Source organism: Chiloscyllium plagiosum, unplaced genomic scaffold (assembly GCF_037043375.1).
Source record: "Chiloscyllium plagiosum isolate Xiang-an unplaced genomic scaffold, Cpla_swu_hap1 HiC_scaffold_26, whole genome shotgun sequence".
In the NCBI taxonomy this organism is placed as follows: domain Eukaryota; kingdom Metazoa; phylum Chordata; class Chondrichthyes; order Orectolobiformes; family Hemiscylliidae; genus Chiloscyllium; species Chiloscyllium plagiosum.
This window is the reverse complement of record NW_028270164.1, coordinates 57,810,235-57,832,236: the sequence shown is the minus strand read 5'-3', so window position 1 is coordinate 57,832,236 and position 22,002 is coordinate 57,810,235. Positions and strand designations below refer to the sequence as shown.

General features: G+C 41.3%; 1 protein-coding gene across 2 annotated transcripts in view; it reads right to left on the bottom strand.

Annotated features, from left to right (window-relative positions):
• Positions 1–21,654, bottom strand: part of sycp3 (synaptonemal complex protein 3) — a 75,545-nt gene extending 53,891 nt beyond the window's left edge. For both annotated transcript variants that reach the window (XM_087973826.1, XM_043716300.2), the window contains exon 1: positions 21,572–21,654. In XM_087973826.1, coding sequence (XP_087829952.1) covers positions 21,572–21,648 — 77 coding nt within the window. In that variant the 5' untranslated portion in view covers positions 21,649–21,654. The remainder of the gene's footprint in view (positions 1–21,571) is intronic.
• Between the last annotated feature and the right edge of the window lie 348 nt (positions 21,655–22,002).

The following is a 22,002-nucleotide window of genomic DNA, read 5'->3' as shown; positions in this document are numbered from 1 at the left end:
CATTTCCTGAACTTTCTGTCCTTCCACATGAATTCTTACCATCTCTGGAAGTGAGTTTTTAAACTCCTCCAGCAGAATAATCTCTCATAGAGCCTCAAAGGTCTTATCTATTTTTAAAGCATGCACCTATCAATCAAAATGACTATGTTTAATTCTTTTGAACTCAACCTACACTACGAACGAACGAGTAGAGAACACTGGTAAGAAATTACCACCTGTTAAAGAAGTCTGACTGGTTCCTTCTTTGTGTTTCTGAACCGCTGTCTATATGCTTCTGGTACCAATTCATAAGCACTCAAAATAACCTGTTTAATCTCTTCATCATCTCTTGATGCCTTATCTGATAGTGCGGCAAATATCTCACTAAGCATCCAACGAGCAGCCTGAACTGCTGTGCTCTTCCAGCACCACTGATCCAGAATCTGGTTTCCAGCATCTGCAGTCATTGTTTTTACCAAATATCTCACTAACTCTGCTGACCAGTTTAGTTTGAACTAGCATTACCCGTAAATCCTCGGACTATTCCGTCTGCCTCGCAAATTTTTCAAATGAAATAAAGAAGGCTCCAACATCTTTCACACCAGAATGCGGAGAGTTTTGACATATTTGTAAACATCATTACTTTCTTTTTAATTCTGCATCCTGTTAACTTAACTTTGCAGACAAAATAGCAACTTCAAGTTCAAATGCTCTCTCTTTTTGTCTCTCCCTTTATTCTCTCTCTCTCTCTGCTCAGCTAAGAACCTTCTTTCTTTTTTTCTTTTCTCTCTCTGTTAATCTTGTAACTCCATTTTCCTCAATTGTAGTTTAAGTTTTCCTACCTCTACTGCCCTTGTCTGTTTCTCTGACACACCTAAGTGCTTGAGTAACTCCCTTACAATTTCAGCTTTACTTTCGTCCTTGGTTAAACCTAAATCTAACTTATTTGCTTATTCTAAAAGTATGGCCTATTTCTTACCTTCTAAACTTTCTTGGCAAATTTGAGAATCATCTTCAAATCCAAGATCCTCTTTAGCAATTTTAAGAGCCATTTCTCTCACTTTTAGTTTAATCAACCACAACTCAATGAAATTAAACAAATTGTCTCAGCTTTGTTTTATTTAAAGATCTAGGATACTAACCTGCAAGTGTTTAAAGCTGCTAGGACTTTTTACACCCACAAATCTATTCAAATCTGTCTAGACCAGTTCAAATCCTGGATGAGCCCCCAAATTGTTACAACAGGGGTAACCCCCCTCTGCTAATGTAAACCAGCAACACAGAAAAGATTTACCCCATGCAGTAATCTATTCAAATTCGGGAGGCCAAGAACTACCTAAAGTGAAAATTAACAACTTTATTTCTTAAAGTTTAACACAGAATGCTTAACTAACAACTATTTACAACTCCTTTCTCTAATCTACCTTCACAACAATACACATAAGGTGAAAATGACCACTGTGAGAGATGTGAATCTGGATATGGAAGTTTGGTTGCTTTGCACTGAATGAGAATAAAGACCATCGGGAGTTAGTCCTAATTGTAGCTTAGTGTAATCAATTTCAGAAAGGAAGTCAGGGGTAAGTACAAGAAATAGATAACGATTTACAGTCCATTCTGAAATTTAGGTTTCAGTGAAAAAGGAGGTCTTAGCTTCTCTCAGTTCTGTGTCATCCTGTAACCTTTACACTGAGAACCATACTGACATGCAGTGTTGAAAATAGTGATGTAAAGTTTGAACAGAATTGTATCTGAGTATTAAAAAGATTTTTTCCCCATGGCTAATAAATGGGGGCATTCAGGGTTAGTGTTGCCGGGGTTGGAATGGGTGAGTAGGGAAAGGTTGTTGACAATAATGAGAGTGGTATTGAAGGTAAGGAATTTGATATCTATTGTGAACCTCATTTATGTAGCAGGGGATTTCAGAATGGGCAGAAGACCTGGATTTGAGGGGTTGTTTACAAATGAAGCTATTTGTTAACTGCTCCCTCATCCACAAATCAATGACAAAGGTCCTCAGCCTGTCAACATTATCTCAGATAGCTGAACAGCTTGAACTGTGAACAAAACAGAGACGGACTAGTCAGGCCAGAACAGAAACCAGATTTGCACCAACCAAAACATTTTCTCATTCACTTCTTTGTGAACTCAGTTCACAGTTGTCAGTAAAGTGATGGAAGGGGTAACCAAACAATGCTATCAAGTCGCACTTGCTTAGTAATAACCTGCTCACTAACATCCAGTTTGGGTTCTGTAGGGATTAGAACGAGGTCAGCCAGGTGGACCTTACAGAATGAATTCCCTGACTGGGGAATTAACCTGGTCCAATCAGGGAGTCCTGGCTGACATATATAAACAGGAATGACAGAGGTTCTTGAAGCCAGCTCTGAGCTTGCTAGATCAGTGTTATCTACTATACATGTGTGAATAAAGGGTAACTTGTGATTGGATACCAGCCTTCATGGAGTTATTTCAGGTTCTGCCAGGGTCACTCAGCTCCTGACCCCATTACACCCTTGGTTCAAACATGGACAAAAGAACTAAATTTCAGCGGGGAGGTGAGTGTGACTGTCCTTGACATCATGACCACATTTGCTGGAATGCAGCATTGAGAAACCATAAAGGAATGAGGGGGAAATCTCTCTGATGGTTGGAGTTATATCGGTTACAAAGAAGAGGGTTGTTGGAGGTCTGATATTTCTGCTCCAGGATATCTCTGCAGGAGTTCCTCAGGGTAGTCCTTGGTCCAATCATTTTCAACTTCATCAATGACCTTCTCTCCATCCTAAAGTCAGATGCAGGAATGTTCACTGATGATCGTATTATTCAGTTCCCAGACCATGTCCAAACGCAGCCAAACCTGGACAATATCTAGGCTTGGTCTGATAAATGGCAAGTAACATTTGCACCACATAAATACCATGCAACGGCCATCTCCAGCAAGACAGCAGCTGACCATCATCCCTTTACATTTAAGAAACTGGAGGTGGACACTATCGTAAGTATAGGAGTAGTACACAGAGGAGATTTTTATCTGCCAAGGGGACATCTAAGCCCATAACTATGCCGAGGTCTCAAAGTCCAGTTGAAGCTTAAGAGACAAAACTGTTACAAGAATAGATTTGTGGGTAATTTTCCATCATGTATGGTGACAGGAGCAATGTATAAATTAAATCCATCACCAGAGGTCATAGTAATACTGCAAACAGATGTTAGGGTATACGAAACTCTACTTACGAATGAGGATACCTCAAGAGAGATGTTTGGCATGTTCAGGAAGCAGATCCCAAATTAAGTAACAGACAGTTCACACTAAAGCGGAGGCTGAGGGGGTTCCAGAGTGCTATTACATTAAAATCAGATGTCTGATGAGTGCAGGCATTGGCACAGACCTGCAGATGAAGAATGGACGTTCATCCAAGGGCCTGCAAAATTTGCCCAAACATTGCATATCTCAAAAAAAACCTGGGTGGCTACCACAACCATGAGCATCTCCTCCAGGGATGAAAAGGTAAGAAACAGTGAAAATAAAATCCGAGAGAGACAAAATATCTTGCAACATGCATGCTGCAATGTTCACATATTCTCACATTCAGATGATCAGACATCCCAAAAGACCTTCTGGACACATAGCCAAAGTATTCACCAGGCTGGACACTGACATCACAGCACTTAGTGAAGTTTGTTTCAATTGACAAAGTGTGGAGCTGATTGTACACTTTTCTGATCAGGCATAGTCAAAGTTGACATCCTCTTAACTGTTAAAATTACAATTAAAAACTCAATTTTCAGCAATTCACAATCTTCTGTTTGCTTTTTCAGATCGACTTTTATCTAAACAGGAAAACCAGTTTGTCATCACTATCAGCATACGTGATACCAAGAAAGATGAGATTCTGCATGGCCTTGCACTTGAAGTTGACTCCAGGGATAAGAAGAAGGATTTTAATGGAAGAGTTGGCCAGGAGCAATGACAAGGTGTCTACACTATCATTCCTTAGCCAACCTTACTTCTCATGATTGACTTCCCCAGGTATTCTGTACTGAGCAGGAATTCAACATTACTATAATTGTATATTCCTGCAGAAAGTCAAATTAAAGAGCACCTGGAGACATTCATGCTTAAAGCACTGGAACCTTCTGAATTAGATTCTGCTGTAAACTGGTAGGACACATCAATAGTGGTGGGATTGTGATGCCAAGAAATAGCCTAACTCATGATTTTTACCTCGAAGATGGAAGTTTGAGGCTGCTTCACTCTCTACAATTGCTGCTAGACATGCTGAATATTTGTAGCATTTTCTGTTTTAAAAGCAGCTCATTGTAATTTTTTTTATTGAGGTAGCAATTATCTTTGGTTTTATTATCAGGGTAACATCAACCTTGGTCCTAAATAAATTAAAATTCACTGCTCATCAGCAATGCCAATAGCAACCTCAATGCAATATAAACATTTACATATCCCGGTAGATTATCTCAAGTGATGCTATTATCAACAAGTATATGCACAATTGATTGCTCCTTTGGCCGCCTCTCAAAGCATGTCTGGCAAAACCATTCACCATGCATTGTTACTACAATTCAAGTATATAAAGCAATTATCATCATCACTCTCTTGTGTGTGTAAGAATAACCAGTTCTGTACAAAAATCAAATCCAAATACCATTTCTATCAACAGCCTCTTTAATCCATGTGGTATTTAATTAGTACTTTAAGTGTGATGTGACTTTAAAAAAACCCAACATTCAGATCAGATTGTACCCAGCTTCATCATGTGACCAGAGTTCACAGTTCTGACAATGGGTCAACTGAACTCAAAAAGTTAACTGACGCTACTAGACCTGCGATGTTTCTCCTTCATACTTATTTTTGTTTCAGATTCTACAGTCACTCTGCGTTGCAGCAGTGGACACAAGTTGTGTGTGTGATACTGTGTGTGCCAGTTTAGCTGCAGGCACATCCACCAGAGATTTTCAAGTAAACAGACACCATACTTCACATTACATAGTGATAGCACAAGAACATCATTATAATGTTGTCAGGAGTAGGATTATCATTAGATAGTGTGCTGGTGGGGTTTGCTCCTTAGACCAAAAGCAAAACAAAGGTGATACAGCTTGAAAACCAAACATGGAATCAGCAAACAAGATGCACCAACAATTCAGGAATTCCCAAAATTCAGAAAACAGAAAATAATCAGCACTGAAAAGAGAACAGAAGAACATCTTCTCAACAAACTATAAAGTGACAAGAAAAGGCAAAAAAGCAAAGAGCACAGTAGGAATTGTATTGAAGGCATCGTTATAATAATAGGATTACAGATTTCTGCATATCCATAGTATTCCCCCAACATGATCTAGAAGGTTAGGGATCTCCTATCCAAGTTCATACCTTTTAATTAAAGAATGCAGCTCAGCTTCATAGACCATGCAGCTGCATAACTGGTTGGGTAAGTTTTGAAAATACTCACAGCAGTTGAAAATGAGGGTTACACAGCATCAATACTAATCTGAAGCCAATCAAAAAGATCCTACAAAGATATGGAGAGTTCCAGATTATCAGCAACGTTTAAGAGTCAATTTTATGATTCATGTCCTACAGTCAAGAAAACCCCATAGGAATTGATACATCAACTTATCAGGGCAACAAATACAGCTTTTCAGACACTGAATTGTCAGAGCAGATAACTGAATTAGTGAGTGCCTGAAAATCTATGAAAGCATCAAAAAGACCACTTGAAAAAACAACCATAGCATTCATTTCCCGCTAGCAGATGGTAGAAAATGCAAACCGGACAACAGCATCTGCAGGCACTAGGACACTAACAGTATTAAGTTAAAAATCACACAATACCAGGTTATAGTCCAACAGGTTTAATTGGAAGCACACTAGCTTTCGGAGCGACGCTCCTTCATCAGGTGATAGTGGAGGGCTCGATCGTAACACAGAATTTATAGCAAAAATTTGCAGTGTGATGTAACTGAAATTATACATTGAAAAATTGATTGTCTGTTAAGCCTTTCATCTGTTAGAATACAGTGATAGTTTCACTTCTTTCATGTGTAAATCACAAAACCCTTTTTTTAAAAAAGTTGCATTCTCGGGTTAGCTGTTAACAATGGTGATAGCTAGACAATATGTTGAAGGTGTTAGCCCCCTGTGTTCTCTGTCTATGCCATGATGTTTAGATTGATTCTAATCTAAAAAGGGAGATAACAGAGTTTTACATAAATTTATGCAGTTTTTGAGCTCAGAGTTCTACATGAATGCATACAGTTTTTGAGCAAAGTGCAATGTAACTCTGCAAGTACAAATTCACCCCACAAAATATATGTGTGCATGTGGGTCTTTGTCTGTCTGTGTGTGTGTGTGTCCGTCTGGGGTGGGGGTTGTGAGTGTGAGAAAGTGTGTGCGTGTGTGTAGTGAGTGCAGAGTGTCTTAAGTCTGTGAGGGGGTGCATGTGTCTATAAGGGTGTGTGGGTGTCTGTGTGCACGTCTGTGTGTACCTGTGTCCATGTGTATGTGAGAGTGTGTGTGTGTAGGAATATCTGTGTTTGTGTGTAGTGCAATGGTGATCACCTGTAATGTGACATGAACCCAAGGTCCCGGTTGAGGCCCTCCCTATGGGTACCGAACTTAGCTATCAGCCTCTGCTCGGCCACTTTCCTCTGCTGCCTATCCCAAAGTCCACCTTGGATGATGGTCACCCGAAGGTCCGAGGCCGAATGTCCTGGACCACTGAAGTGTTCCCCAACTGGGAGGGAACCCTCCTGTCTGTTGATTGGCGGTGCCCATCCAAATCATGACTAACAGTACTGGCACTGTAACAAGATCACAAAAAGCGAGCAAGCTATATTGCAAGGGCAGACTATTGCTCCATTGCAAAGCTGTCTCACATTCCAAAATGTATGCAAGGTGTGCAATGGGCTCACTTATGTAAGAAATTGGGCTCCGAAGACTCATCCGCCAGCGACAGCAGGGCATGACCAAACTAAAAACAGATGCAGAAGTATGATAGCAGCATCGAGAGACCAGAGACCAATTAAACATAACCAATACATAAAGTCCACAGCAAGGCAGGCCCAAAATAGAATAACTGTCAACCAGAGGCTGAACAGGTTTTCCATACATTGTATCTGTGGCACATTGGGTGCAGGCAAAGTCAGGACATTAGGAGCTGGAGCCACAATGAATATAATTTGTCCAAATAAAAGCTGGCAGACACAAACAGAAACCATGACTACACACAGCAAATGTAAGTATCTTTCCATATCCTACTGCAATCATTTGAATTCAATCATACAAGTAACACCCGCTTAATGTACTGCATACAATCGGCCATCCACTGCTTGCATTGGCACAGTCACAGAGTAATGCAGCTGCAGCAAATCAACATGGAAGGGAGAACAAAAGAACAGAGTATTGTTTGAATGGAGAAATATTTGCAGAAAGCTGCAACACACTGCTATAGGAACTTATTATTAAATTGGAAAAGATCACAGAAAAGATTTACAAGGACGTTACAGTACTGGAGTTATAAGGAGAGGCTGGATGCAGCATAGGAAGTTGCGGAGTGACCTTATAGAGATTTATAAAATCAAGAGGGGTATGGATAAGGTGAATTGCAAAGGTCTTTTCCCCGGGATAGGAGAGTTCAAAACTAGCAGGCATAATTTTAAGGCGGGAGGGGAAAGATTTAAAAGGGACCAGAGGGGCAACTTTTTCACACAGGGTGGATTGTACATGGAATGAACTGCCAGAGGAAACAGACACAGAGGATACGAGCAGGAGGAGGCCATTCAGTGCTTCGAGCCAGCTCTGCCATTCATCACAAACATGGCTGATCATCCAACTCAACAGCCTAATCCTGCTTTCGCCCCATAACCTTTAATCCCATTCGCCCCAAGTGCTATATCTAGCTGCCTCTTGAATACATTCAATGTTTTGGCATCAACTACTTCCTGTGATAATGAATTCCATCAGCTCACCACTTCTTCGTTCAAGAAATATCTCCTCAACTCAGTCCTAAATTGTCCACCCTGAATCCTCAGAGCATCCTTCCTCAGAAAAAGAGACTAAACCTGCACACAGAATCATCGGTTGGCCTTACCAAGGCGCTGTATAACTGCAAAAACACATCCCTGCTCCTGGACTCAAAACCTCTCACAATTAAGGCTAACATACCATTTGCCTTCTTTACCACCTGCTGCACCTGCATGCCTACCTTCAGTGACTTGTGCACAAGGACACCCAGATCCTGTTGCACACTCCCTTCTCCAAATTTACAGCCATTCAGGTAGTAATCTGCCTTCTTGTTTTTGCTTCCAAAGTGAATAACCTCACATTTATCCAAATTATACTGCATCTGCAATTGATATGCCCACTCACTCAACCTGCCCAGATCATGCTGAAGGGTCTCTGCGGGTAGATGCAGGTACAGTCACAATATTTAAAAGGTATTTGGACAGGTACATGAATAGGAAAGGTTTAGAGGGATACAGGGCCAGACGCAGGCAAATGGGGCTAGTTTAGTTTGGAAAACCTGGTCAGCATGGACGATTTGGACTAAAGGGTCTTTTTCTATGCTGTATGACTCCATGACTCTACTTGAGGGTACTTACGCATAAAACACAGAGAACTAATATACAGGCGCAGCAGGTAATCAGGAAGGTTCATGGAATATTGGCCCTTATTTCAGGGGGAAGTTTCCTAAAGAAGGGCTCATGCCTGAAACGTCGATTCTCCTGCTCCTTGGATGCTGCCTGACCTGCTGCGCTTTTCCAGCAACACATTTTCAGCCCTTATTTCAGGGGGTTTGGAGTGTAAGAGCAGGGAAGTGTTACTGCAACTGCACAAAGTGAGGCCATTTCTGAAGTACAGTGAGCAGTACTGGCTCCCTTATTTAAGGAAAAATATAACTTCATTGCAGGCATTTCACAGAAGGTACACTTGGATGATCCTCGGTATGGAGAGTTGTTTTATGAGCAAAGGCTAAACAGGTTTGGACTCTACTCATTGGAATTTAGAAAATTGATCGATGATCACATTGAAACAGATAGGATTCTTAACTGACTTGATATGTTCAATGCTGAGAGGATGTTTCCTGTTATGGTGGGGGTGTAGGACTAGAGGGAAGAGGTCAGAATAAAGGAGAGCCAATTTAAGACTTAAATGAGGAGGTTTTTTTTCTCTCAGGGGGTTGACAGTCTTTGGAACTCCTTGCCATAGAGAGCTATGGGAGCGCAGTCCTTTTGTACATTTAAGGCTGAGATAAATAGATTCATAATCAGTACAGGAGTGAAGGGTTACGGGGAAAGAATGAGAAAGTGGAGGTGAGGAATATCGGAGCAGCCATGATCCTATTGATTGGTGGAGCAGGCTTGAGGGGTCAAATAGCCTACTCCTGTTCCTATTTCCTATAGTGTCAATGTCTTAAACCACAAACATTTTCCTGATAGACAGGAGCGGATCACCAGTGCGCACCAGCAGTGTGTAAGAGCCTTGACTGAGCCTTGTGGACGCATAAAACACAGAGAACTAATATACAGGCGCAGCAGGTAATCAGGAAGGTTCATGGAATATTGGCCCTTATTTCAGGGGGAAGTTTCCTAAAGAAGGGCTCATGCCTGAAACGTCGATTCTCCTGCTCCTTGGATGCTGCCTGACCTGCTGCGCTTTTCCAGCAACACATTTTCAGCCCTTATTTCAGGGGGTTTGGAGTGTAAGAGCAGGGAAGTGTTACTGCAACTGCACAAAGTCCACAAGGTCACCAATGTATGCATGGCAGAAGAAGCCAATAATACCTGTTCTGAGACAGTCCAGGATTTACAATAAGCATGTTTCTGAGAACTTCGATGCCAATAAGAACTTTGACAAGGCAATGCTGTATTGCACCTCAGAGAAGATACAATTGAATTTGGCCCTCCTAAGCGTAACCACCTTCAATCAAAAAACAGCAAATGATTCACAGCTTTTTTTTTGAAGATGGTCTGAAAGGTCAGGCACAATGGTAGTGTTCTGTCTCTGGACCAGGAAGCCTAGGTTCAAGTCTCACGTAGAGGTGCATCATAACATGCTTTAAAAGGTGGCTTCGGGTCATTTGTAGTATAGCAATATGTCCTACATTTGAGGAGTTGGGAGTGTGGTGCTGGAAAAGCATAGCAGGTCAGGCAGCATCCGAAGAGCAGAAGAATCAACATTTTGGGCATAAGCCCTTCATCAGGAAGTCTACATTTAAGTCAGGAGGCCTGTGTTCAAGACACACCTGTTCTGATGTCGAAAATATCTTGAAGGATGACCTGTCATAATAATAGAGGTACCAGGTATTCCAGGATGCTTCTTGGCCTTACTGACATAAGCTCAGGATCTTGAGGTGTTATTTTTAAAGAAAAACAATTGTTTCTGCTCAAGGCTCTCCACCAGGACATACAGTCACAATTACAACATGATAAGCTTCGAGTGGACAAGACATCAGTGCAGTTCAGCTGAGTGGTCTGAGACACGGAGCTCTAGCTTCAATGGAGGTAGTATTCAATTCCCACTGCTACTATAGTTTCAGGAGGTTCTTCTTCTGAAAAGAGGGCTTGTGTGACACAGCTGTCATGTCTCTACCTCTGGGCCAGAAGGATTGGGTTCAAATCCACCTGTTCCACAAGTGTAATTAATATGTCTGATTAGGTTAATTAAAAATATCTCCAGCAGATTATCTGTTGGCCAGGGATCAACAGTGACACTGAAAAGTTAGTGTGCAGATGCGAGACATGCCAGAGCCAACAGCCATAGCAAAATGGAGAGCCTTGACTCCTGTTAGTCCTTGATCCAAAATTGCTACTGATCCATTCACCATCAATAGAGACTACTCTATCTATCTTAGACATTGATTGTTTCTTCAAATTTGCAGTTGTCAGCAACATAAAGAATATATCAAGTGTGACAAATTGAGTGTCATATTCAGGTCCAACATGGAGTAGCACAGCACTGGATCAGGTTCTGGGAAAAGAAGCCAGGCAAGTGTTTGATGTGCCAATGAGGGAGCATTTTAGTGATCGCAACCACAATGTGGTATGGTTCAAATTTGTTCTGGATTAGGAAAAAGATGGCCTGCAAAAGACAACTTTGGATCAGTGGAAGGCTGATTTTATTAAAATAAAGCAGGATCTGGCCACAGTTGACTGGGAACTCCTTGTTAGTAATTCTACAGCAGAGCACCTGGGGCATTCAAAAAGGAACTGGGGACCGCACTGGTCCAACATGTACCCTTCAGAGGGAAATGTAGGACCAATATGTTTGGTCAAGACTGGACGAGAAAGAAGAGTAGGGCTATTAGCAACTCCAAAGAGAGAAATTTAGCTGCGAACCTCGAGGAAGACATCAAGTGCAAGAGGGAACTTAAAAAAGCAATTTGAAGAGCAAAAGGGGGCATGAAAAAGGACTTGCGAACAGGATGAGGAAGAATTCCAAGATATTTTATAAACACATTAAAGGGAAGAGGTTAACCAAGTAAAGAATACAGCTCAGTAAGGACCAAGGAGGAAACTTGTGTATGAAGCCATAAGATATTGGAAGAGTGTTGAATGAATGCCTCTCTTTGGTTTTCACTCTGGAAAAGGAGAACATAGGTACAGAATTCAGAAAAGGGTCTGTGAGGAACTTGCACAGTTTGACATCGGAAATGGAGATGTTTTGGAGGCTCTGTCAGGCTGAAACACAATGTAGGCTCCAATCCCCTGGCCAGATGAATTGCATCCCATCCCACTGTGGGAGGCGAGGCAGGAAATTGCAGGGTCTCTGACACAAATTTTTAATTCCTCTCTGGCCACAGGGGAAATGCCAGAGGACTGGAGGACAGCTAATGTGGTTTCACTTTTTAAGAAGGGTGTTAGAGATGAACCAGGAAATTACAGACAGGTGAGTCTCACATCAGTGTTAGGGAAGCTACTGGAGAAAATTCTGAAGAAGCGAATTAATACCCACTTGGAAATGCACGGGTTAGTTAGAGATAGTCAGCACGGCTTTGTTAGAAAGAGGTCATGCCTAACAAATTTGTTAGAATTTTTTGAAAATGTGATCAAGTGTATGGATGAGGGAAAAAGTGAGGTCTGCAGATGCTGGAGATCAAAGTTGAAACTTTATTGCTGGAACAGCACAGCAGGTCAGGCAGCATCCAGGGAACAGGAGATTCGACGTTTCGGGCACAGGCCTGAAGAAACGTCGAATCTCCTGATCCCTGGATGCTGCCTGACCTGCTGTGCTGTTCCAGCAATAAAGTTTCAACTATGGATGAGGGAAGTTCAGTTGATACAGTTTATATGGATTTTAGCAAAGCTTTTGACAAGGTCCTTCTGACTGAGAAGGTTAAAGCACATGGAACGGAGGTAAGCTTGGCAAGTAGATCAGAAACTGGCTTAGTAATAGGACACAAAGGGTAGTGGTAGAAGGCTGTTTGAGTGACTGGTGGTCGGTGTCCAGCTGTGTACCACAAGGATCAGTACTGGGATCCTTATTATTTGTTATATACATAAATTATAAAGATAAAAATGTGGGCGGAATGTAAAGCAAATTTCCAGATGGGCACCCAAATTAGTAGAGTGGTTAGTAGTGAAGCAGATGGTTGTAGGTTACAGGAAGAGACAGATGCATTGCTCAAATGGGCAGACCAGTGGCAAATGGAATTTAACCCTGATAAGTGCGAGGTAATGGAAAAAGAAATGAGTTGAGGGAGGATCTAATGAATGACAGGACACTGAGTAGCTTACAGAAACAGAGGGATCTTAGGGAAATTATTCAGATTCCTTAAGTCAGTGGAGCATGGGAATAGAATAGTTAAGAAGGCATACAAGACACTTAACTTACATCAGTCATGGCATACAATATAGAGTATATGAGCAAGGAGGTAATGTTAGAGTTGTACAGAGCGTTGTTCAGGCCACAACTGGAGTACTGTGTACAGTTCTGGTTGCCTCACTGCAGGAAAGATGTAGAGAAGATTCACCAGGATGTTGTCTGGGATGATGAAATTGAGCTATAAGGACAGAAGAGATTGTTTTGTTTAGAGCAAAGAAGACTGAGGGGGAACATGATTGAGGTGTATAAGATTATGAGAAGTATGGAATGGGTGAATAGAGAGCAGCTGTCCCCCTTCATTGTGGGGTCAATCATGAGAGGGCATAGTTTTAGGGTAAGGGGCAGAATATTCAGAAGGGATTTGGGAATAAAAGCTTTCAATTAGAGGGTGGTGTGAATCTGGAATGCACTGCCTGGGAAGGTAGTGGAGGCCGGAAATCTTAGAAACGTGAGAAAATATTTGGACAAGCAGTTCAAATATCATAATATTCCTGGATATAGGACAAGTGCAGGAAACTGGGACTAGCGCACTTTTAGTGGTAGTTATAATCATTGCAGACGCAATGATTTTCAGCTCTGCATGAATCTATGAATCATTACCTTAGATTAAAAGGTCACTGACCAAAGCATCTGCACTTTCATCTCACTCATCTTGAAGTGTAAGAGAACAAAAACAAGGTTTTTGTGTTACTCTGTTATGCCTCAGAGTTGCCCCTCTGGATATGAAGTTACCATTTTCAGCAGAGATCATGTGCAGAAACCATTTTGTTAAGCTGCAAACTATAGGAGTTCTCTTATAAAGCCACAGTTCAGTTCCCGTGTATTTCTTTGCCTTGTTTGACCACCAAATCTAGAGTCATATAGTCAGAGTGATCTCACTTTATAAGAAAATCGTGCAATATCAGCATCATTTAAACTAATGGGCCGGAAGTGTGTTATAGCCAACACAGGTCAGGAAGGTTTGTGTTTTACAAACATCAGTCTAAATTTGGCAACCATGTTATGGTCAACTTGTGTTGTAGAAACACGTGCTGTAGGAGAACCACCCGGTTCCTAAATTCTCCAAGTGCAGGATTCATGTTTTAACAAACAAGACAGGATGCAGATGATGCATGCCTTGTACACAGGTATGGAACTATCTCAGTTCAAGTTCTTTATGTGGCATAAATTCATGGGAGTTGAAAATTTTAAACACTACTAAAATCTCAAACTGTAATTCAACCATTCATACAAAATATCTGACTACTGGGGATTCATCTGAAAGATTCTTCCCAACTCAAAGTGCATTACAATTCAGAGATGGTAAGGGCAGGATCCCATGTTAGACATGTTACTGGATAAGTATGTAAAATGTTCATATTTTAAGATCAAGCCCTGCTGTGTAATTATGTACCTTATTTTAGCTGGAGAATATGGGGCTACTACAACTGACAGTTTGAAGGTTAGGGTGGGTGTAAGAAGGGAGAAGAAAATAAATTTAGGCAAGGCTACTGTTCCTAATATTCATCCCATGGCAACTGCTAGAAATGCATGCAGGAATGTCAAGGAACTATAGCACATGGCTTCACTGCTATGTTCCTCCTCTATAAAGTCTGTTGGTACTCAACATCACTCAAGTAAGTAAAAGATCCCTCAGGTGAAGTATCATATTTGTGTTCTGGAATCGAGGCAATATCAAAGCAAATAGGAGGAACTGAAAATTGCAAACTGAAGCCTGAAAATACATTGTACTTTGTCCATAGTTCTAAGTAAGTGGCAAGCCTATAAATTAATAATTCCGCCCAATGAAGTAATGTCAACAGCCGACTTCCTACAATCAAACAACATCAACCGATATATAGCAACAGTCAGCTAAGATAATCAGCGTGTGGTAAAAATATCCTCATAATACAGTTTCTGTGCACAAACAGTAATTTATTTTATTTTGAGGAAATAAGAGCCTTGAAAGTAATGTATTGCCTCTAAATATCATACTTAAAATTAATATCCTCACTATACATGCACTAGTAAAAGACATGATGCATATATTTAAAGTCATCATTTTTGAACAAGATGCTTTTAGTAGCACTAACCTATCATCTATTTATAAATAGTTAAATGTGGAAAATGCTTATGTGAGTGAAGCTAGCATTACTGTGCACCATGTGCTGCCTGCTCCTGACTGTCACTAATCCTGTAAGCTTGTATGCTTCCAGTAGCATTCCAAATATGCATATTTCAATCATTTGGAGCAGGCAATGGCTGTGCTCCACATGCAACGCTTCACAAGATTAGAGTCAAATACTTCTGACATAAAGACTTCTCTTGTATGGTTTGCACTGGATGTGTTGCCAGAACGGAGGGTTACCTTTTAATGATTATAAATCAGAAAATAAATTCAACAAACAAAGTGATTCCACTTAAGGAATTAGATGAATAGTTGACAACTGACAACCATATGAGAACATAAATGAGCAGCAGTAACTGAAAACAACCCTTAGCATATTACAACATATAAATTGGGAAAACAAGTTGACTATAGCGCCCTCAAGTGCCAGGATCTCAGGTACAACTGTGAATGTTTTATTCCACCTCACTTCCAGTTTATTACAGTACTATGATTATAAAATTTTGCATTGACCATAGAATGCTAAGTGCCTCAATTACATTCCATTCAGATTACAGCACAGATCTGTGCAAGCAACCACTCTTTACTAGAACAACCCATTCCTAACCGCCTTTCCACAAGCTCCCCATGTATTTTCCTCAGCTTCAAATATTTATTCCATTTTCCTTTGAAAGATTAACTGGTCTCCATCTCAATCACTCTGGTGACAAAACATTTCAACATGCAACAACCTTCAGGGTAATGGAATCTCACCTGCCCTTGTTTTATTGACAGATGCACACTGGTGACTCAGGAAGCACAGGGAAGGAGAAAAGGAATGGCATTGTCTCAAATAGTTATTACAGTACTGCAGATAGAGAATGTCAGAGAAAGGCTGAAGATTTGACATATTTAGTTCGAGTTCAGAAACAACAAAAGTATCATAACACCACAGCATTGAGTCTACAGTCGCCCAACTCCTGGGAAAGATATAGAGGAGCTAATTTGCAAACAAAGTACAAGTAATGATAGTGGAACACTTTTAATTATCCTAACATAAACTGGGATGGAAGTACAGATGGGAAACCGTGTCTGAAGTGTATTCAGTAGAATTTTCTTGATCAGCATGTTTCTGGTCAAATTAGGAAGGAGGCACTACTTAATCAGGGAACCTTTAGTCAGGGATCATAATATCAAATCTAAGTTACCACAGAAAAGTATAAGAACAATGTGCAAGCGGGCATCAGAGCCGCCCTGCTTTTTCCACGGGACTATGCCTACATCAGGAAACTATAAGAATTCATTTTGTGTTTTAAACAGCAGTCGCAGCTTTAAACCCACAGAACTCAGCAGCTGCCGGTCCGCCCACGTGACCGGGAGATAGGAGACAGAGGACAGATCAAATCCACACTAGACCAACACTACCCATGACTCATAGACCAAAACTCCGGAATTAATTAATATGGAAACCCATCTCCTAATCACATCAAGAGACTGACTGAAACACACCCATACCCATCGATACGGAACCAGCCTGACACAAAGGACAGGCTTCCACCAGACAGGAACAGACAGACCAATACACACCAACACCCCAAGGGAACTTATATGAATGAGCTTTTCTATGAGGTAGCAGAGAAAGTTGATGAGGCGAGTGGAGAAAATGTGATATACATGGACTTCCAATACAGATTTGATAAAGTTCCATACAATGGACTTGTTGGCCATAAAATAACAAATCAATGGCTGCATGGATACTAAACCCTCTAACTGTGGTCCCCTGTAGCACAGGTGCTAGTCTTCATTCAATTTCATTCATCCCATGAAATGATCAAAAACACTGGGTACAACATTGTCTGGAATGCTGATAGCCATAGTTATAGAGTCATAGAGATGTACAGCACGGAAACAGACCATTCGGTCCAACCTGTCCAAGCCGACCAGATATCCCAACCCAATCTAGTCCCACCTGCCAGCACCTGGCCCGTATCTCTCCAAACCTTTCCTATTCATACACCCATCCAAATGCCTCTTAAATGTTGCAATTGTACCAGCCTCCACCACTTCCTCTGGCAGCTCATTCCATACACATACCACCCTCTGCGTGAAAAGGTTGCCCCTGAGGTCTCTTTTATATCTTTCGCCTTTCACCCTAAACCTATGCCCTCTAGTTCTGGACTCCCCGATTCCAGGGAAAAGACTTTGTCTATTTATCCTATCCATGCCCCTCATAATTTTGTAAACCTCTATAAGGTCACCCCTCAGCCTCCGACGCTCCAGGGAAAACAGCACCAGCCTGTTCAGCCTCTCCCTATAGCTCAAATCCTCCAACCCTGGCAACATCCTTGTAAATCTTTTCTGAATCCTTTCAAGTTTCACAACATCTTTACGATTGGAAGGAGACCAGAATTGCACACAATGTCCTGTACAGCCGCAACATGACCTCCCAACTCCTGTACTCAATACTCTGACCAATAAAAGAAAGCATACCAAATGCCTTCTTCACTATCCTATCTACCTGCGACTCCACTTTCAAGGAGCTATGAACCTGCATTCCAAGGTCTCTTTGTTCAGCAACACTCCATAGGACCTTACCATTAAGTGTATAAGTCCTGTCACTTCTCAGCCCATTGGTCCATCTGGTCCAGATCCTGTTGTAATCTGAGGTAACCCTCTTCGCTGTCCACTACACCTCCAATTTTAGTGTCATCTGCAAACTTACTAACTGTACCTCTTAGGTTCGCATCCAAATCATTTATGTAAATGACAAAAAGTAGAGGACCCAGCACCAAACCTTGTGGCACTCCACTGGTCACAGGCCTCCAGTCTGAAAATCAACCCTCCACCACCACCCTCTGTCTTCTACCTTTGAGCCAGTTCTGTATCCAAATGGCAAGTTCTCCCCGTATTCCATGAGATCTAACCTTGCTAATCAGTCTCCCATGAGGAACCTTGTCGAATGCCTTACAGAAGTCCATATAGATCACATCTACCGCTCTGCCTTCATCAATCCTCTTTGTTACTTCTTCAAAAAACTCAATCAAGTTTGTGAGACATGATTTCCCACGCACAAAGCCATGTTGACTATCCCTAATCAGTCCTTGCCTTTCCAAATACATGTACATCCTGTCCCTCAGGATTCCCTCCAACAACTTGCCCACCACCAAGGTCAGGCTCACTGGTCTATAGTTCCCTGGCTTGTCTTTACCGCCCTTCTTAAACAGTGGCACCACGTTAGCCAACCTCCAGTCTTCCAGCATCTCACCTGTGACTATCGATGATACAAATATCTCAGTAAGAGGCCCAGCAATCACTTCCCTAGCTTCCCACAGAGTTCTAGGGCACACCGGATCAGGTCCTGGGGATTTATCCACCTTTAACCATTTCAAGACATCCAGCACTTCCTCCTCTGTAATATGGACATTTTGCAAGATGTCACCATCTATTTCCCTACAGTCTATATCTTCCATATCCTTTTCCACAGTAAATACTGATGCAAAATACTCGTTTAGTATCTCCCCCATTTTCTGCAGCTCCACACAAAGGCACCCTCTGAGACATCCTTGATCCTGGCACCAGGGAAGCAACACACTATTCTGCTTCGTTGCTGCTGGCCAAAGAAACGCCTGTCTGTACCTTGGACTAACGACTCCCCTAACACAATTGATCTCTTGGACCCGGCACACCCCTTGTTGCATTAGAGCCAGCCTCAAAACCAAAAACTTGCCTGTTCATGCTACATTCCCCTGAGAATCCATCACCTCCTACAGCTCTGAGACATATGCTTGAGAACTTGCTCCACCTAGAGTTAAGCTTTCCAGCACCACTACAACACTGGTATTTACCCAACAATGTGAAAAATGGTACATTCTCTCCACAAAAAAAACAGAATATATCCAATCAAGCCAATTATCATTCTACTCTCCATTCCAAAATGAAGGAACTGTCACTGATAGAACTAATAAGTGATACTTATTCAGCAATAGGTTGATCACGGAAACTTAGTTTGGCTTCTCCAGGAGTTCAGCTCCTGTCATCTTTAAAGTCAATGGGAATCAGTGGAAACTTTCCATTAGATAGCTAACAGCTAGTCATAGCTAACACAAAGGAAGATGGTTGTGATTGCTGAAAGTCAATCAAAACAGCTCTGACACATTAATTCCTTGGCCTAACTATCTTACACTGTTTCATCAATATTTTCCCTGTATTATCAATTCACAAGTAGAGGTGTTCACTGATAATTGCACAACGTCCAGTTTCATTTGCAACTCGTCAGATGTAGTGAAGCAATCCATCCCTGGGCACATGTGGGCTGACAAAATAGCAAATAACATTCAGGCTACGAAAGTTGTGATCAATGACCACCTCCAACAAGAGAGAATCTAAGCATTTTAATTCAAGGTAATGACATTTAATGGCATTTTATCATTGGTTTCCACTCTTGGGTATAGGCATTGACCGGAACCAACCATATAGATACTGCTGTTCCAAGAGAGTGGGTCAGAGCAATTCTCGTGCACAACTCAGCCACGGATTGCCCAAAGCTGGATTGACCGTTACTTACAAGTCAGTAGTGTGATGAAAAACTCTGTTTGTCCGGATGAGTGCAACTCCCAACAACAATCAAGAAGTTTGATACAAGCCAAGACAAAGCTGCTCACTTTATCAGTATCCCGCCCACCAGCTTAAGCACTCACTCTGTCCACTGCCAGGATATAATGGCAATAGCTTTCTGGATCTGCACTAATTTGTTTCCACACACAGGGCGGAGGTTTCCACTGTTGATGTGGGTGTCACCTGCAGCCAGAAAGCTGGTGAAAGAACCATTCACCCTTAAGGAAGGCCTGGCATAGCCTCTGCCAATCAGGCAGTTGTGTGGACACCAGCAAGCCTTCCTCTGGAATGAGGTCTGCCAGAGCCAAAGCCCTGCTTCTCCAGGAGCTACCAGCTGATCAGATGGAACAGAAATGCTTCTCCCAGATCTTCCAACGAAACCTGCAATATCACCCCCATTCCTCACAATCCATTGACATCCTACCAGCTTTGTGATTTCCACATCCAGTTCCCTACCATCAGTTGTAGACATTTTCTTCCAACAGCCTTCATCTAGCTGGTCAGAGGATTAGATAGATAGACAGTGAAATTCTTTCTCCTAGGATGATGACGTCAGCTTGTAGAGGGGGCTTAGCTACAAATTGAGGGGTGATAGATTTAGGACACATTCAGAGGCAGGTTCTTTACTCAGAGAGTGGTAAGAGCGTGGATTGCCCTGCCTGCCAATGTAGTTAACTCAGCCACATTAGGGGCATTTAAACAATCCTTAGATAAGCACAGGGATGATGACAGGTCAGCATAACATCGAGGGCTGAAGAGCCTATTCTGCACTGTATTGTTCTATGATTGCTGAGAAACGATAAAAATAAAAATCAAACTAACTTTTGCCAGATCTCTGAATTCTCTGTAACCCTGGGTCCTAGTTGCTATATTTATGTTCTCCCCACTTACCTGTAAATATCAGGGAATTAAAGGTGAGTAGGACAAGTCAGGAAATTTCAGAAACAAATCAGAAATGACTGCTGCGTGCCAAGGCAGGCTGGTTAGGAGTTGGGCTCAAATTCTCCAGGCTTTCATTTCAGCTGTTTTATTCAATATTACATCTTCAAGCACATTACCTCAGCCATTCCACTTACCCAAACCATGCCAATTCATGTCAACAAATGCCCCCACCTTCCAGTCTAACATACCAAGTTGTAATAAGTCTCTATTACAGACTTCATTGTATTATCCATGAAATCCCTGTAAGTATTTAATTCCTTATAAGAACAAACATTTGCATACTCAGCCCACTTCAAAGATAGCTAATGTTTTAATGATCTCCTGGAGTGGTCAATCGAACTGTGTATCCCACTATGATAATCACAAGTTATGGAAGTAACCAAGCAGTTATACAGCTATAATGACACTTCTTGTCAACAAACATCTACTGCAATTGCTAGAAAAAATATTCTTTTACAGCCACAGGCAGGCAGTCTTTTCAGCAGGAAGTAAATAACCTGACAGCTAAAAAGGTCTACTCATCGAACTTATCTGCCTTTCACAAGCATTTACATTTCCACCATGAAGTTCTGAAATATACATTTTGCAGTCACTCACTGAGTGAAAATGGACTCTTCTTGTCTTGCCCATTGAGTTTGAACAGGCAAGCTGATTTACATGTCTGTGTGCATCATGCGCCACCTCTGGCTAAAATGGTGTGTGCTGGAAATGGAGTCCTATCTTGCATTTTTAACTCCTAAAATCTCTGTGATTCCATGAAATTTCAGTTTTATGTCTCTATAACATTTAAATTTCTACTGATCTTTTTTATGGCTTTATTAGCTTCAGGAAATAATGGAAGGGTTTAAACAGGAAAGGTTTTACCAAAACAAAGTTCAGTAGCATCACTACCAAAGAACTCCAATGCACTAAAAAATGACACCATATTTATTTCTGCAAGTTGTATTAAAAACCAAATAATTCCTCTCTTTTGTTTCACAAAAAACATGAGAATTTCTATTAACTTGCACCTTTCTCTTCTTCCTCTTCATACTTGAATTCAGCAGGATAAACATACAATTCATACTGTGTCATATACAAAATGAATACTGCTCAGATTATCATACCCCACATTAATGTCATCCATTTCATCTTCCTGATCAGTCACTGCACTGGATGCCAACCGTTTCCTCCCAAGCTGCATCGTGGCCTCCTCTATAAACAGAAAATATCCATACATAGCGATGCTAAACTTTTCACTTTCAGCCTTATGGCGTGAAACCACAAGGTGACATTATTAATGTGTTAGGTTGCATATTTCACTTAAAACAAATCGCCCAAGTTAGAATCAAGGTACAACATTTTATCTTAGGGACCTCCAGCAATGTACTTGATCATCAAGCAGAGTTTTTTAAATAACATAGATAGAACATAAATAAATGTGCAGTTTTGTTCAGGTTATGTGGGTCTAACTGACAATGATAAATTCTGTGCATTCTAACTCTCAAAAGGTCAAATGGATGACTGAATAATTCTACTGTATCATGAGGTCTTGCAT